This window comes from Ipomoea nil, unplaced genomic scaffold, assembly GCF_001879475.1.
Source record: "Ipomoea nil cultivar Tokyo-kokei standard unplaced genomic scaffold, Asagao_1.1 scaffold1993, whole genome shotgun sequence".
Taxonomy (NCBI): Eukaryota; Viridiplantae; Streptophyta; class Magnoliopsida; order Solanales; family Convolvulaceae; genus Ipomoea; species Ipomoea nil.
Window position 1 is genome coordinate 2,834,501 of NW_017618421.1, and position 18,110 is coordinate 2,852,610.

Consider the following 18,110-nt stretch of genomic DNA (forward strand, 5'->3'; position numbering starts at 1 on the left):
GGGCCCAACCCAGTAGGTTGGGCCCGCGTTTTGACAGCTCTACACGAAGCAACAATTATTAAAATTTGAGAAAAAACCCTGAGGATGGTTGCATACCTTCGTCCTCTCCTTTGTTTTTAAGATGTGGTGGATGAGTCTAGGTGAAACATGCGGTTGAATGATAGTCATGATCTCGCCAAAATCAACCGTCCAGATTGAACACATATTAAAGAAAAAAATGTGGTGGCAATTTGGTAATGTTGCTTATTGTTGAAACTTAAGGTGCGTATTTTCTATGCTTAAAGTGTGTCGTTTTAATACTTAAGGTAGGTGCAGCGTTTTAACACTTAAAATGCGTTATTGTTGAAATTTAAGGTGCGTCATTCTAAAACTTAAGGTGCGTTATTTTAACACTTAAGGCGCATCATTTTCACATTTAAAGGTGTGTGAGTTATACACTTAAGGTGCATAAGTTCCATGGTTAACACTTAAGGTGCGTAATTTTACCACTAAATGTACGTCTTTATAACACTTAAGGTTCGTCATTTTTAACACTGAAGGTGCGCGATGTTAACACTTAAGGTGAATCATTTTAACACTTATGGTACGGTCTTTGTAACACTAATTAAGGTGCGCCATTTATACACATTGCTCTAGGATGCACATTTTTTTTTAATTTTCATTGATTTAAACTGTTGATCTAAATTTGATCAACGGCTCAAATGTCACCGCATGTTTCACCTAGGACCTCCTTCGCACCAGAAGAATCTCATCCAATAATTTTAGCCCCTCATCACTCACTCTTAGTTAGCTTTCAATCTAATTACTCTTTATAATAATCAGATCATATATAAGTGCATGTATTGCAAGGAAAACAACCAAAATGCACCCCAAAAAAATCAGTTTGCAACTAATTTCCATCAAGAAAAAATGAATTAATTAAATAAAAATGGGCAAAAGTCGTGTTAATTGCATGTTTAACGAGTTAATACTTGATTTAGCTTGACTATAGTAATTTTTTCAATTTAGTTTTAAATGATTTTTTTTTTGCTTAATTAGGTCTTCGATTTCAATGATTTTATCGGATTAAGTACTTGATGGTTAAAATCAAATATTAAATTGAAAAAAATTACTATTAATAAATTACTAAATTAAGTAAAACCACTATAGTCACGATTAATTTGGATAAAATTACTATAGTCGAAGATTAATTATGTATTAATAAAAGTAAAAAGATGAGAGAATGAATTCAAAATCACATTCAGCTAAAACAACAAACTAATCTATAACCACAAATATATAAACTATATATTATAATGTAATTATAACATTTATTACTAACACACCCCCCCTCAAGCACAAGGTTGGAGGGTAACAACATTGAGCTTGTCTCGGAGAGTCTGAAAACGTGGAGCTGGTAGTGGTTTGGTGAAGATGTCTGCCAGCTGTTCTTTTGTAGAGACAAAGTTGACAATGAAGTCCCCGGAGGCGACCTTGTCCCGGACGAAGTGATAGTCGATTTCAACATGTGTTTGTGCGGGCGTGAAAAACTGGATTAGCAGCAAGGCATGTAGCCCCCAGATTATCACACCATAGTGTGGCCGGTTTGCCGGAGTGTAAGCCAAGCTCGCGAAGTAACGAGACAACCCAAGTTACCTCTGCAGTGACATCAACGAGCTCTTTGTACTCAGCCTCTGTCGAAGAACTGACCGCTGTGCGTTGCTTGTGAGATAACCACGAAACAAGATTTTCCCCAAGAAATACCACGTATCGACTGGTGGATTTGCGGTCAACCGGACAACCGGCCCAGTCAGAATTAGTGAAAGCATGCAGATCGGAGGATGGCGATGCTGTCAGCTGTAGCCCGTAGTCCTGCGTCCCATTGACATACCGGAGAACCCGCTTGAGCAACGCCAGTGATCCTCTGCGGGAGAGTGCATAAATTGACATAACTTGTTAACGGAATAGGAGAGATCAGGCCGAGTGATAGTCAAGTACTGGAGAGCCCCCACAATTCGACGATATTGTGTCGGATTATCAAACGGATCTAGTGATGGTGAAGTAAACTGTGTAACTGCGGCTGGTGTGGCCAAGGATTTGTAGTCGGTCATGCCCGCTCTAGTCAAGATATCCTTCATATACCTACGTTGGGATAGTATGAGCCCATCCTTGGCGAATAGAGTCTCGATTCCAAGAAAGAAACTCGGTGTGCCGAGGTCTCTAATCTTGAAAGTCGCTGACAGTCGACGTAGGAGAGTATCAATCAAAGCTGAGTCATTGCCCATCATGATGATGTCATCGACGTATACCAGTAAATAAATGCGGGAGTCTCCCACTGTGTAGTAAAAAAGTGAGACATCGGTCTTGGATGCCACAAACCCTGTCGACGTTAAGAACTCGTGCAGTCGTTTGAACCAGGCACGAGGCGCCTGTTTTAGCCCATAAAGATAGCGTTAAAGGTGACAAACATGATCCGGATGTGTGGGATCCTCGTAGCTAGGTGGCTGTTTCATATACACTGTTTCGGACAAGTGTCCATTAAGAAACGCATTGTGGATATCCAGCTGGCGTAGAGTCCATGTGTTTGACACTACAAGAGAAAATAATATACGTACCATAGTCGATTTGACCATGGAACTGAATGTGTCAAAGAAATCCTCATCGGTTACCTGGTTGAACCCCTTTGCGACCGGACGCGCTTTGTAGCGCTCAACGGAGCCATCGGCTTTGCGTTTGGTGCGGTACACCCACTTGCAGCGATAATGTTCATATATGGTGTAGCCGGTATTAGTTGCCACGTGTTGTTATGCAAGAGGGCATTAAACTCCTAATCTATGGCAGCCCGCCATTGCGGGTATCCCACGGCTTAAGAGTAACAAGTGGGGTCCACAATTGCATTAAGGGCGAAAAATTGTTCACCTGTACCCCGGGTCTTGCACCGTGTGCGCATTGTGTGTCCTCTTTCTTCTTGAGTTTGTGCACGGGACACAGCAGCTGCCGGGGGAGCCTCTATAGCTAGGCCCTGGTTCCTGCGCCAGTGGTGTCTCTTCTATCACCGATGTATTATGGGGATGTACCACTACGGGTCCGGCACCCCAGGGCGTAGTAGTGGAAACTGGATTGGAGTCAACCTGCAAAGGAGTCTGCACAGCAAATGGAAAAATCGACTCATCAAACCGAACATGACGGCAGATGAAAATCTTTCCCGTGGTTAGGTCCATGCAACGGTATCCCCTAAATGAAACTAGGTAACCTAGGAAGACACAGGGTGTAGAATGGTATTCTATCTTGTGCCGATTATATGGCCTTAGATAGGGATAACATTTACACCTGAAGACACGGAAGAAGGTGTATGTTGGTGGAGTTTTGTGTAGACGATAATGTGGACTTTGGAATTGTATAGCAGACTAGGGTAAGCAATTGATTAATTGAGTTGCTGTTTCAAAGGCATAATCCCAATACTTTAGTGGGGCCGAGCTTTCGGCTAGGAGTGCCAAACCGGTTTCGACAATGTGTCTATTCCGGCGTTCTACTCGGTCATTTTGTTCGTGCGTGTATGCACATGATTGTCTATGGATAATGCCTAGGGATTCAAAAAGTTTATGAAGGCGACGATATTCACCACCTAAATCAGACTGAATGGCTTTGATAGAACGCGAAAATCGTCGTTTTACCATCACCCGAAACAACTCAAAAATTTTATATATGTTTGATTTTAACCGTAAGGGATAAAACCAGCAAAATCGCGAAAAATCATCTACAAACAAAACAAAATAGCGATAGCCAGAATTAGAAATAACGGGGGACGAACCCTAGATATTCGTATACACCAAATCTAAAACATTTAAACTTGAAGTAGGAACTCTATCTAGTGGGAAACGCGCCGACTTGCCGAGTTGACATGGCGTACAAATTTCTGACAAACAGGCTTTATTTGACGTGACCGGATAGTGTTTGAGGACACGTTGTAGGACTTGTTTATGTGGGTGACCCAATCGTTGATGCCATACTATGGCCTATGGGCGATGCTCTAGCGGTGAGATAGGCAAAATGAGACCGCGACACCAACAATTTGTATAAACTGCCCATAGTGGATCCCTTAAGAAGAACCGCCTTGGTAGTGCAGTCCTTCACAAAAAAAGAATTCTTATGAAACTCAAAGTAGACATTGTTTTCGTTAGTAAATCGATAGACCGATAAAAGAGATAACGACAACTTTGGTACAAGTAATATATTGGACATATTTAAACACTTAGACTTGGAAGGGATAACCGTATGCCCAACACGAGAAACATTCAAACCTGCGTCATTTCCAACTTTGAGTACGTCGCCGCCGGTGTAGGTTTCCGATCGTTTGTTCGTCCGGCGTGGCATGCATTGAGGCACCGGTATCCGGGAACCACGCATCCACCTGTGATTCTGCCGGAGAGTCATGGGATACTGCCATGTTCGCATGCGGAGGTTCTATGTAGCACTTGTAGCAGTAAACGGCGGTGTGCCCGTGACCCCGGCAAATTTGACATCGGGGATTGCCGCCTTGTCCACGCCTCTGGCCGCCTTTTCCCCGTCCTCTACCACGACTGTTCAAGGACTGGCGGCCGCCATAACCGAATTACCTCTGTGCTGATTTCTGCGACCAGCGTAGAGGGCCGTCAGAGAGCTGGTTGAGCCAGAGTGATTTGACGGCGAGAACTCGTCGGCGTGGATGAAGTCCTGAGCTTACAGAAGGTTGGAGAGCTGAGAGAGACTGGCGGGAGTACCTGTCACCGTGAGAGCGCTGGCCATTACCCGGAATTCCGGTCTGAGTCCCCGATGCACATACAGTATCTGGGCGGAGGGTCTGAAACTGATAGTGCCTCAACGATAAGTTCGGCCTTCCCCAGATACTCTGTCGGCGTACTGTTGCCCTGCCGGAGGGTCTAAAACTGACCAAGGAGGTTCAAGCACCAGCCTCTCGTAGATGACGCCAATGTCGACGTGATGGAGTTCCAAACCTCCAGGGCAGTGTTCCTGCTAACAGCGAGGTGCATTACCTCGTCGGAGAGAGACGAGATAAGAAGAGAAAGGATCGATTGATCCTGTTGAACCCAGGCAGTGTATGCCGGATTTGTAACAGTGGAGCCGGCGGCGGTGGCACCGGAATCACCAGGTTGCTCCGCGACGGCGATGGTTGCCGGAGGACAGGGGAGTTCGCCGTCGATGTACCCCAGCAGGCCTTGTCCACGTAAAAAGGGTACGAGTTGTGTACGCCAGAAGAGGAAATTTTGTGTGTTAGTTTAATTGACACGAAGTGGTGGGCAGCGGTTAGTGAATTGGTGGTGGCCTGAGCGGGAACGGTGGTGGTTGTCACCGTACGTTCGGAGGAATTCGTCGACATGATAGGGAGGAGGAGAAAAATTAGAATAGGGAAAACATAACGCTAACGGATAGCAAATGAGAGAATAAATTCAAAATCACATTCAGCTAAAGAGTGAGATTACAAGATTGAGTCCTATAGGAAAGCTACCACCTAACTCTCCTATACTAGACCAGTGGCAGAGCCACAATGGGGACAGTGGGGTCAGCTGCCCCCACTCACCTCTTCCCATTAATATATATTCATATGTAAAAATAACCAAGTAATTTAGCATCTTAGTTGGTTAAGCTTTGGTTATGATCTATGAAATGGTGTGTGTTCAAATCACACTTATAACACTCTAGTATAGTTTTGCTTCTTTTCTTTATTTTAGTTCTACCTACCCTTTTTTGTGAATCATTTAGTTAATGTAGTCCAAATATTTTGCTATACATATTTTTATAACATTTCAAAGTGTTTTAAAATTTCACCTTACTCTAATAGGGTTTTGGCTTCATTTCTTATTATCATATAGTCTATCATAAACATTTTATTATAATTTATTAATGTATTTGAACCGTATTATAATTTTTTGATATTTTGGCATTAACAATTCTAAAATCATTTTAAGTACGCCTCCACTTATGTAATTTTCTGGATCCACCACTGTACTAGACTAGAACAACAAACTAATCTATAATCACAAATATATAAACTATAGATTATAATGTAATTATAACATTTATTAGTAATAGAAAATTATCAAACTATTAAAAATAGAAGATTCAATTGAATAAAACCCAAAAAATCGTTTATGACAAAAACAAAAAAAAGTACTAAATTGAGTATTAAATCCTTTCTCTTTTTTTTTTTTTTTTTTTTGAGAGAGAAATATTAACATCCTTTCTTAATCATGGAATTCCTCAATATTTGTTCAGTGGCTATTTTTCCCTTTAGCAGCAGTAGAAGCCGTTCTTGTTTGAGCGGATGTATTCGCCCTGAACAGTACAGAAGCAACAGCGAGCGAGCGCCATGTTCGAACAACAAGCTATTGGAGGAGAAAGAAGAAGAAGTAGTGCCGCCGCCACCAGATTTTTTTCAATTCATCGCCCATGTCACATTATGAAAATCAGTGCCATTAACAAGGTTTTCTTCAAGGGCTCAATTACCGCCATGTGGAGATGAGCTTAGCTATCTGGTTGTGGTGATAGGGTGAAGAGAGGCTGGGATTTCTTAATGCTGGTTTAGGTATTCTTCTTCTTCTTCTTCTTCCTGTTCTTATTTATATGAATTGATAGAAACTTCAATTTGGGGATTTCATTAATATGAACAGCAAGAAGCTTCAATCTGGGGATCCCTCGGTGGAAAAAATTAAAAAATTTATTTTTATTTTTATTGTTATTTTAAATATCTACCTGACACTTGTAATTTATTACGGAGTAAAAAAGAAAAAAAAAAACGCGCCAAGTACTGTCCACTCATTCAGCTGTGTAGACTTTATCGTTGACGAGAAAATTGCTGTCTAAACTTATTTTATCACATCGTTCATTTCTTCTTACTTAGTTCTGCTCCGATCAGCTTATCGGAAATGGCTTATGCTGCTGTAACTTCACTTAAAGGAACAGTCCATCTACACTTCTTGCAACCATTACCACGCTTGTCTATTCAACACAAACAAGAGATAATTAATTCTCTCCATGAAAATCTTGGTTTCCTCCAAAAATTTCTTGAGGAATCTGGGATCCCTTATAATAATTCGGCGGTGAAAGATTTAGAGGCAGAGGTGAGAGATGTAGCATTCAAAGCCGAAAAAGGGATTGAGATGGAGTTGAGTAACATATACCTTCAGTCAAGCAGTATAGAGAGGCTTCATCGAATCCTCAAGCAAGCTGTAAAACAGACTGATTACCTCAAGAAGAAATTGATTAAGATTAAAAGTAAACACCAGTTTGCAAAGGGTCCAGGTGTTTCACTCCTTGGTCGGATGCGACAAAGAGGACTACTTCTTGGTTCAACATCATCGCAGCCTGCTGATCCAGAACGAGAGAATATTTTTGTGAGTAAATTTTCCGAAAGCACTTCAAAGCTTGACAGTAGAATGGTTGGATGCGACAAGGAATTCAAGATGATATTGGATAAGCTCACACAACAATCAGCTAAGCAGCTCCAAGTTGTATCAATCGTTGGCATGGGAGGAATAGGCAAGACCACTTTAGCTGGGGAAGTCTACAAGGATCCATCAATTACCTCTTATTTTTACAAGCAAGCATGGGTTACAGTATCCCAAGAGTATACCGAGGTGCAAATGCTCAGATGCCTTATTGGTTGTGTTAGTGCATCAAGTGATGATGAACAAAGCAGCAATGATCCAGGCGAATTAGCAGAAATGCTACGTAAACGCTTGAAGGATGAGAAATACTTGATAGTGATAGATGATATATGGAGCAAAAAAGCTTGGGATAGTGTGCAAAGATGCTTTCCAAATGATAATAATGGAAGCCGTATACTACTGACTTCTCGGCTCAGAGAGGTGGCTGAATATGCTGCTAGTTCAGGTAACTCTATCATTAACATGCCTTTCTTAGATGCCAATGAAAGTTGGAATCTCTACTGCAATGTGTTTGGTAAAACAGAATTTCTTCCGATGTTTGAGCTAATTGGTAGAGACATAGTGAAGAAATGTAAAGGATTACCTCTAGCTATTACTTTAGTAGCTAGTCTTCTCTCCAAGACAGAGGAGAAGGTGGAAAAGTGGAAGAATGTTGCAGAAAGTGTAATTGGTGATTCTAATGAAGCATGTTCAAGTGTACTATCTTTGAGTTACAACCAATTACCACACCCCTCTAAAGCTTGCTTTCTATATTTTGGAGTTTTTCCAGAAGATTATGAAATCCCTGTAAAGAAGTTAGTTAAGTTGTGGGCAGCAGAGGGATTTTTCGAGGCAGTGAACAATAAGAATCTGGAGGAAGTAGCCACGAAATGCTTGCAAGATCTTGTTGATAGAAGTCTTGTTCTAGTTGGTAAACAAAGTTATAATGGCAAAATCAAGACAATTAGGATGCATGATCTCTTGCGAGACTTGTGCTTAAAAGAAGCTCAATGTGAAAATCTCTTGAATGTCATTGGAAATGATTATCATGGTGCAGTTGCTGGACAAGTAAAACTTCCATTTTACAAGAGGAAATCACAGCACTTGTTTTCAAAAGCTTGTCCTTGGATAAGTATTAAACCGGGATGTTACAATATTCAAATTAGATCTAAGTGCTTTGACAAATTCCATTCCTTACACTCTGTTGATCATATTGATTTCAGCATTAAGGTGCTTTGTCACTTCAAACTATTAAGAGTAGTAGACATGAAACTTGGACTCTGGAACTTTGAATATAAGATGCTATATATGGAAAATCTTGTTCACTTGAGATACTTAGCTTTGTCCCTTAGTGAAAAAGTAGGCCCTCTTAAACTAAAGCTCTTTGAGCATTGGAATATGCAAAGTTATATTGTGCGTGGATGTAGTGTTATATTGGATTCCTCTGAGGCATCTGGAATTTGGAAAATGCCACTATTAAGAAACTTTTATGCCGACATAATTCCTTTTACATTAGAGGCTTCGGATTTTATTCATAGAAACATAGCGACTATATCTTGGTTGCGTCCAAAGTGTTGCATAAAGGATCTTTTTACAAGGATTCCAAATGTAAAAAAATTGGGAATTCAAGGTAAAATGCATTTTGAATATGAAAATTCAGATGGTTTCTATAATTTTGTGTGCTTGGGGCAGCTTGAGAAACTAAGCATCAAAGAGTGGCATATCAAACTTTCGTATAGGGGCATCCAATGGCCAACTAGTTTTCTACCAAATCTTAAGAAGCTCAAATTCTTCAGGACTAGGTTGCTATGGAGTGATATGAAGCTTATTGGTATGTTGTCAAATCTAGAAGTTCTAAAATTGATACATGCTTGTGAAGGCAAAGAATGGAAGCCATGTGAGGGAGGATTCCATCAATTGAAAAGGTTGGTAATTGAAAGCACATGTTTTGAAGATTGGAATGCTGTGGATAATCATTTCCCTGTGCTTGAACACTTAGAGTTAACTGGTTGTGCTTCGTTGCGAGAGATCCCTATTAAGTTTGCCGATATCGACACACTTGCATTGATTCAGTTAAATAGATGTTTGCATTCTGTTTTGGCTTCTGCAAACAGAATTCAAAAAGTGAAGCAAAGCTTTGGAAATGATGCCTTCCTTGTTCGTTCTAAATATATTCGGGTCTCTTTCTATCCCTCCATTATATTTCTGACTGTTTCACATTTTATGTTATTTAAATTCTTTGCCCAAGGTAGCAATTCCTCTGCATTCAATAATTATCTGCATGCTTTCTCTCTCTCATTTTTCTATATCTCATATTTTGCTTACTATATAATTGTTGAAATTGAGGGATTGATAGGTCTGGCGGGTGGAGAATAACCACCACCCGCCAGTTAGGCGGAAGCAAAATATGTGAGAACCAAAGAACAAGAGAATAAAGAGAATATCTTATAGTGAAAGATTACAATAGATCGTCTTTCTTAATCTATGTTCTATACTTCTATGGACCTCTATATATACTAAACTAGATACTAAATTAGTCCTAATAGGAATAGGAAACTACTAATAAGAATAGGAAACTAAGACAACTTTCCTAATATTCAACAATAATTAAATGCGTTAATAACTTTTTTAATTTATTGTTTCCAGCATCCACCAGTGTAAACATCTCAAATTAAAGGAAGGATGTAACTAGGGTAGGTACTTGAAAGTCTGTTCTATGTATTTGCATACACCTATACTATTTGTTTATTTTGTTTCGTTTCTTCTCAAAGAAAAATCATGGGTTAGTTGTTTTCTTTTTTTTTTTTTTTTGGCTATTTCAGTATTGTTTATATGCTTTTAATCTTAATCTTTCATCAGGCATTTCGTTTCTCCTTAACATCTAATTCTTAAACACAGACAACTACAAAGATTGGGAGGCGATGAAAAGTTAAGAGGCACAAAGCGAAGCAGAGATATGATGATGATGATGATGGATGTTGTGTACGTGTTCTTGAGTGATGATGGATATGATGTTGGGGTAGCATAGCAGGAGCTGTAATATATGAATAGAAAATTGCCTGCCAGTGGTTTTTGTACTGTACTGTACTTGTGGGTTTATTGCTGTGGTTATTTTGTTGGATTACTCAGGAATTTACGCAGTGTTGCACCATGTACCATCATGGTGAGCTGAAATGGTTTCTGCTTCTTGGAACTGATCTTTTTTTTTTTTTTTTTAAACTAGAAATCAATTGTATTGTTTGGCCATGACCCATATGATGCACATGCTATATTACAAACATGGCAAATTATTTTGTGGGCCCAGGTCAACCTTGGATTCAAAAATATACAACTTATATACTGAATGTTTACAATTTATATACCGAATATTTATAATTTTTATATATTCAATATTTACCATTTATATACTGAATGTTTATAATTTTATATACTAAATATTTACAATTTACCTACTAAATGTTTACAATTTGAATTGTGAACATTCGGTATATAAATTGTGAACATTCAGTATATAAATTGTCTATTTTGATTTAGATTCACCTTGCAAGGTGAACCCTGGTCAATGGCATAACGCTCCATTACAACATAGGAATGGACCTTGTTTATCTTTTGTTAAGGTTTTTATTTATTACCAGAAATGAATGAGCTATTTCCTCCATTACAACATAGGAATGGACCTTGTACTCTGATGAAAGGGCATAATATTATATGTGTTTTTATGCTACATTTGGCCTTACTTGCTTTAACCTTGATCAATGCTGAGGTGTCTAGTGGTCTGTTACAGCATTCTGCAAAACATTCATCCAGCCATCCTTGCCTGTAGTCTGTGTCAGCAGTTCTGTAGATTTATACATTTGTTGTTAGGATAAGGTGTTTACCCTCAACTTTATTTTCTTATACTGTCATCCCATTTTCGAGAGTAAGAATGTTGGACTTGATCCTTCACTGTCTCTGTCCAACAATTCTAGCCAATTGCTGGTCTTGACCTAACAATTCTCCCTCCCAACACCTAACCTAGCTTTGATACCACTTGATACGGGTAATACCCGTGTACGTAGGATGTATATTGTATGTATGGATAATGTAGGGTAGACAAGAAGTCCCTCAAAGGGATCCTTTTTTATTCATTGTTGTTCTTCCCTATATCTAGAGAGTGTTGAGCGCATTGGCTAAAGAGAGAAATGTGGAGAGAGAGAGAGGGCATGGTGGAAGTGAAGGGGGCCCCCCAAAATGAAGGGTCAAGTGCCCTTATATAGGTGCAACCAAGACGAGTTTGACCTTGACCCGTTGATTTTGACCGAACCGTTTGACCTGACCCAAACAAGGGCACGGAGTGTACGGGGAGTCTGAACCCGGAGTATATTCTCCATCACCACTCGTTAGATCTAGCGCTTACCACTATACCAAAAATTTTAGCTCACAGTGAAGGCATAACTTTATTTGCGTATACAGCTACCATTTTTTAGGAGAGGGTTTTGGACTTGGCCCTTAACTTTATTTGCGTATACAGGTACCATTTTTTAGGGGAGGGTGTTGGACTTGGCCCTTCATCCGCCTCTATTCAACAATTCCCTAGCCATCAAATGCTAAATTTGGCCCTTTACGGGCTTCATCCCAACATTTGTTGAATTCGATCTGTATTCATTTGATTTGAAGCAAACCATACATTTGTTTGTATAATGCAGATTGATTTGGGAATATAATGCGAGCCTTGTGGTGGCAGAAGACCAATGTACAGTCTGAAACTAATAAGAAGATATATCGGCGCTGTCCTTCTTGCAGGGCTGTAAGTTTCTTCCTTAAACACTAATTCATACATTCATGAATCCTGGGGAATTAAGAACAAGAGAGATGTGTTTGCCATCGTCAATCCAAGTAATTTGTTTAGTTTGGTGTTTGCAGATTGGGTACCTTTTGTGTTGGAAGTGCAAAGTTTTCAAGTGTGTAACGTACCCAAACGCGGACGATGGCCAGGAGCCGCAGCCCAGCATGTAACCCTCTGCAGAAGTGGGTCTTGGGATTGGAAAATGGAAATGATAGACTTACACTTACTCTTCATAAACAAGGGACATTTTCAATTATAATTTCAAATATTTAACTCTATTTTTGTTTCTTTTTGAGTTTCAGTTTTTACAAAAAGTAAAATGGTATGTTATTCTATTTTTTTTTATTGTTGTAATTTTGGTAGTATATGATCGACTTCTTTATAATTAAGATTTTTTTTCAACTTTTCTTCTATTTTTATCTTACTAGTTTTACACGCATTGCGTGAATAAGTTAATACTCAATATTTATAATTAAATAAATATTTGAAAGTCTATCAATACAAGATTATATATGAGAAGTTCATACATAAGTAATTTAATGTCAAATTTGTTTATTTAAATATGTAACTCATAATATATGAATACAATTTGATGTCAAATTTGTTTATTTAAATATGTAACTCATCGTATATGAATACAATTTGTTTATTTAAATATGTAACTCATAATATGTGAATACAATGTAATATAGGAGATTAATTATAATTGTTACTAAACTTTTTTTAAATAGTAACCAAGTATTTTTGTTGCAAATTCAAGATCAATGAATGAATCAAAGGTACCAGTCCTTTAGGTGTTTTTCTCCGTGTTCATTTAGTTCAACCATTATTGTTGAATAAATTATTATGGATAAAGAAATTCTTAATTTAAGGAATTTAGATGAAGTAGTAAAAATTTAAAAATTTTAATTATAATGTAACCCAAAGATATTGGACAATTGGTAAATATGATGTAACACAAAGATCAAAATGCTAAAGAAAGTGTTTGGTTATTCAACAGTTTAAAGCTAAGCAACAATTTGTTCCAAGCCACTAAAAATACAAAGATTGCAATTTACAATATGTTCACTTAGCGTTTCTTAGAATGATTTCCCCAAAACACCTCTATATTTAAAAAAAAAAAAAAGTTTACTGTAGAGCCATTTCGACTTCTTAAATAACAAGAGTCAGTTTCGTTGGCTTACTGCTTGCCCATCAACAGATAGACAAGCTTAATTTTTAAATTGAAGCCTTAAGGCTCCTTTTATAGGAGCCTCAAGGCTCCCATGTCACTTTTTTCACCAATGTGGGGAAAGTGACAAAACTAAGGAGAGCTGAACGTTCGGCTCCCAATACGTTTTATTTTTTTTTTTAATTTTATTTCCTTTATTAAATTATTAATATTATTATTATTTTAAAACAATTATTATTATTATTATTATTATTATTATTATTATTATTATTATTATTATTATTATTATTATTATTATACCCTTAGGTCATTTTACATATTAATCTAAACAGCTAATTTTTTCAAATATCTTTTTATCAACCGTTGATATAATTTCCTGGTCAAATCTGCTAATATAATCCGCTAACTATTGATTGTTAAACAAGGGCATTGCGAGATAGTTTCTCACTTCAACTTGTTGTGTGATTTGAATACTCTCTTTGTCAACAAATTCATCAAGTAGTTAATATGATTGACTTAATTATATTTTTTTTTAATTTTTTCATCGTATTAATAAAATACTTGGTAAATGAATATATAACATTATTTTGTATTATAATTTTGATATTTAATTCAAAAATAGTGCACAAAAAAAAAAGATAATAGACAATGTAATGAATATAATCAATTGATGAATTTGAATGTAAAGAATTTTTACATTGGAGAAAAATAATGACAATATAACTAATAAACTTATTTCTCTTAATTAATTTATTGATAATGAATATTTTTTTTTAATAAAGACATTGTAGGGACAATGTAGCGAATATAATCAATTGATGAATTAAAATGTAAAAAATTTTTATATTGGAGAAAAATAAAGACAATATAACTAATGGAATTACTTCTCTTATTTAATTTATTGATAATGAATAATTTTTTTTTTGAATAAAGGCATTGTAGACACATAATTCTAAATTAAAGAAATGCATATTTATTATTTTTTGTTGTTTCTACTAAATTATTATTTCTATCTACAAATCTAATAAGAGTCAATAATGTTAGGCCCTTAACTAGAACAAAAAAATGTCGGTGGTAGTTGTTTCTTAAAATGAATGGTTCATATTTTTTGATTTTAGTATTTTTTTAATGATTTTCCTTATTTACCCTCTATTATATTATTTTCTTCCAATAAATAACCCTAAATTCCACAATATTCCGTTAACTATTTATTATTCTTAACATACTCATTAATTTATATAAGAAATGTCTTAGGTTCGAACCTCCCCAATTAGAGTTGGCATAATTGTTAAACATAAATTATGAATATGTTAAAATGTATTTCTACAAATCTAATAAGAGTCAATAATGTTAGACCCTTAACTAGAACAAAAAAAATGTCCGTAGTTGTTTCTTAAAATGAATGGTTCATATTATTTTTATTTTAGTATTTTTTTAATAATTTTCCTTATTTACCCTCTATTTTATTATTTTCTTCTCTTAAATAACCCTAAATTCCGCAATATTCCATTAACTATTTATTATTCTTAAGATACTCATTAATTTATATAAGAAAGGTCTTAGGTTCGAACCCCATCCCAATTAGAGTTGGCATAATTATTAAACATATATTATGAATATGTTAAAATGTATTAAAAAATATATAATATAAAATTAAATATAAACATTGTTCAAATAATTAGCCCGACTAAATACATAGCATTCAAAGATTATAAATTAGGAACTTTAAAAATCATTTGATTTTCTTGAATTTTTTTTTATAAACAAATTTAGGTTAAGTTTTTTTTTTTAATGTTTAATTAATATTCTTTTGATTATTTAGAACAAAACTTAATATTTGCTTTTGCATTATTAGAATGATTCAAGTCATTATGGTATGTATTAATATTTTTTGTATTTATTTATAATGGTACAATTGTACATTATTTTACAAATATTATACTATTATTTTTTTATTGGATAAATTTGTTCATAAATCATTGTCAGCCCTGCGCGGCCTAACTACAAAGTTGTTGATCATAAATACAATTACACATGGCTCTAAAACGGTAGGACCATTTTCCAAATAATTGACAATGTTAACATTCTACTAGCTCCAATTGAACAAGTTTACACATCAGAATGTTATCAATGCATGAAAACTTCTAAAGAAATTTGTAAGTTAATGTTTACTATATCATTATAACAATATCTATTGTAACCATAAATTTTGAATTATTTATTATCATCATCTATTGACAGCAATTGTAGCAATAGTCATTGACAAACTCTCAAAACAATTTGTCTCAACAAGGAATAAAAATTTAAAAAAAAATCGTTGATTTCATTATTATTGATAAAAAGTATGTACGACACTTTATTACTCTTATTAAATTAAATAAATTAGTAACTACAACAAAAAATAGTACATATGCATTTAATTAATTTAGAATTAGATGTCTATAATGCTTTATTTAAAAAAAAATTATTCATTATAAAAAAATTTAAAAGAAATATAATTTCATTATTTATATTAGCTTTATTTTCTACAATTCAAAAATTCATTGCCTTCAAATTTATTAATTTATTATATTCACTACATTGTCCATTGTCTTCTTTTTACATTATTTTGTAATTAAATATCAAAGTTATAATATAAAATATGTTATATATATTTATTTACCAAGTATTTTATACAAATATAATAAAGAGAAAATGACACTTTTTCCCCCTTTGTTATATACTTATAGCACTTTTTCCCCCTAAATTATTTAAGTGACAGTTTTTCCCCCTGATATATTAAATTGACATATTTACTCTTAAAATGAATATTTCATTTATTTTTCTTCTCCAACAAATTATAACCACAATTTGAAAAAATAAAATACATTAAGTGTTGAATTTAGAATATTTTTAAAATAAAAAAATAAAATTTTAAAAGAAAGTTTGAACCAACCGTTCAAATTGGATCCAAAATCGTGAACCGACAGTTCAAAATAAAACTCAAACCGCGATTATATATACTTATATGTGAGAGTCATCAATATAAATGCGGAAAAAAACATACACTATTTGCAAATATTATAATTCTAATTTAAGCTATTGCTAGTAGTTGTTCCGATTTGAACCTCCGGTTCATGGTTCATGATCCATTTTTTTCCAGTTCACGATTTTAATAAACGGAAACCCAAATATTGGGTTATGTTATGAATCATAACCGAAATTTTTTAATTTGATTGCTATAGTGTTTGGTTCAGTTCGAACCGAACCGTGGTCATCCCTACGTATAAGCAATATAATTTGTTGAAGAAGAGAAATAAATAAAATATTTGTTTTAAGGGTAGAAATGTCCATTTAATATTATCAGGGGGGAAAACCGCCACTTCTATAATAATTGAGGGGGCAAATGTGAATGCATGAATAACTCAGGGGGAAAAAGTGCTATAAGCATATAACACAGGGGGGAAAAGTGTCATTTTCCCTATAATAAATATTAATATTTTGTTCAATACTTTCACATGATAACCTACGACCCACATCTCACACCACATGAAACATGTATGGGAAAAACTACAACTACTAAATATCAATATGTGTTTGTAAAATAAAGAGTTCATATTATAACTAAAATCTCAGTTATATACACAACAAGACAAATCTAAAACTTCCTACACCATAATCTCATTGCATGATGAATCTCTTTATCTGCCACCGGTAACCTAATTGCATATGACACACTACTAAAAAAAAAAAAGAGAGGACATATACTGAAGATGAAAACATTGACATTGCTACTCAAAAGAGAATTAAGAAGAATTAGAGAAATATAAACCAAAAGTAGTATTTATTTAGACTATTGCTTTAAGACTAACTATTTAGACTAGCTTTATTACAAAATTGCAAACATTTATTTTAGTAACAATTATAATCAATCTCTCATATATTATCTTGAATTTATATACTTTAAATTATCGATTTAAATAAACAAATTCAACATTTATTTACCTATGCATAAACATCTCCTATATAATATTGCATTGCTATACTTTGAAATACTTATTTAAAAATAATCATTGGGCATTATCTCATTCGCGCAAAGCGCGTAATAAAAATAGTAATTTAATAAGAGTAAAATAGAGTAATAATTATGTCAACTTTGATTGGGATGGGGTTCAGATGAGAGAACGAATTCAAAATTGATTCAGATGGATGAGAGAGATTACAAGGTAGTGACCTATATGAAAGCTACCACCTAACTCTCCTATACAATAGATTAGAATAACAAACTAATCTAAGACCACACAATATACAAACTATGTAACACAACACTGTTATAACATATTATTATTAACACACCCCCTCAAGCACAAGGTTGGGAGGAAACAACATTGAGCTTGTCTCGTAGAGCCTGAAAACGCGGTGCTGGTAGTGGCTTCAAGAAGATGTCTGTCAGCTGATCCTTTGTTGAGACAAAATTAACAATGAACTCCCCGGATGCTACCTTGTCCCTAATGAAGTGATAGTCGATTTCAACATGTTTTGTTCGGGCGTGAAAAACAGGATTGACAGCAAGATAAATAGCCCCTTGATTGTCACACCATAATGTGGCTGGTTTGTTGGAGTGCAAGCCGAGTTCACGAAGTAACGAGATAACCCAAGTCACCTTGGTAGTAACATCAGCTAGCCCTTTGTATTCGGCTTCAATCGAAGACCGGGCTACAGTGCGTTGCTT

The 18,110-nt window shown here is 35.4% G+C and overlaps 1 protein-coding gene across 2 annotated transcripts; it reads left to right on the forward strand.

Moving 5' to 3' along the window:
* The first annotated feature begins 6,263 nt into the window (after positions 1-6,263).
* LOC109147420 (putative late blight resistance protein homolog R1B-16) lies at positions 6,264-10,649 on the forward strand. Of its 2 annotated transcripts, none has more exons than XM_019295068.1 (3): positions 6,264-6,562; positions 6,893-9,581; positions 10,302-10,649. In XM_019295068.1, exons 2-3 carry the CDS (start codon positions 6,903-6,905, stop codon positions 10,326-10,328), a joined length of 2,706 nt encoding a protein of 901 aa, XP_019150613.1. In that variant the 5' UTR covers positions 6,264-6,562; positions 6,893-6,902; the 3' UTR covers positions 10,329-10,649. The 2 variants fall into 2 exon arrangements, with proteins under 2 accessions (XP_019150613.1, XP_019150614.1); XM_019295069.1 differs by lacking the exon at positions 6,264-6,562 and adding an exon at positions 10,050-10,096 and having other exon boundaries at positions 6,808-9,581.
* The last annotated feature ends 7,461 nt before the right edge of the window (positions 10,650-18,110 follow it).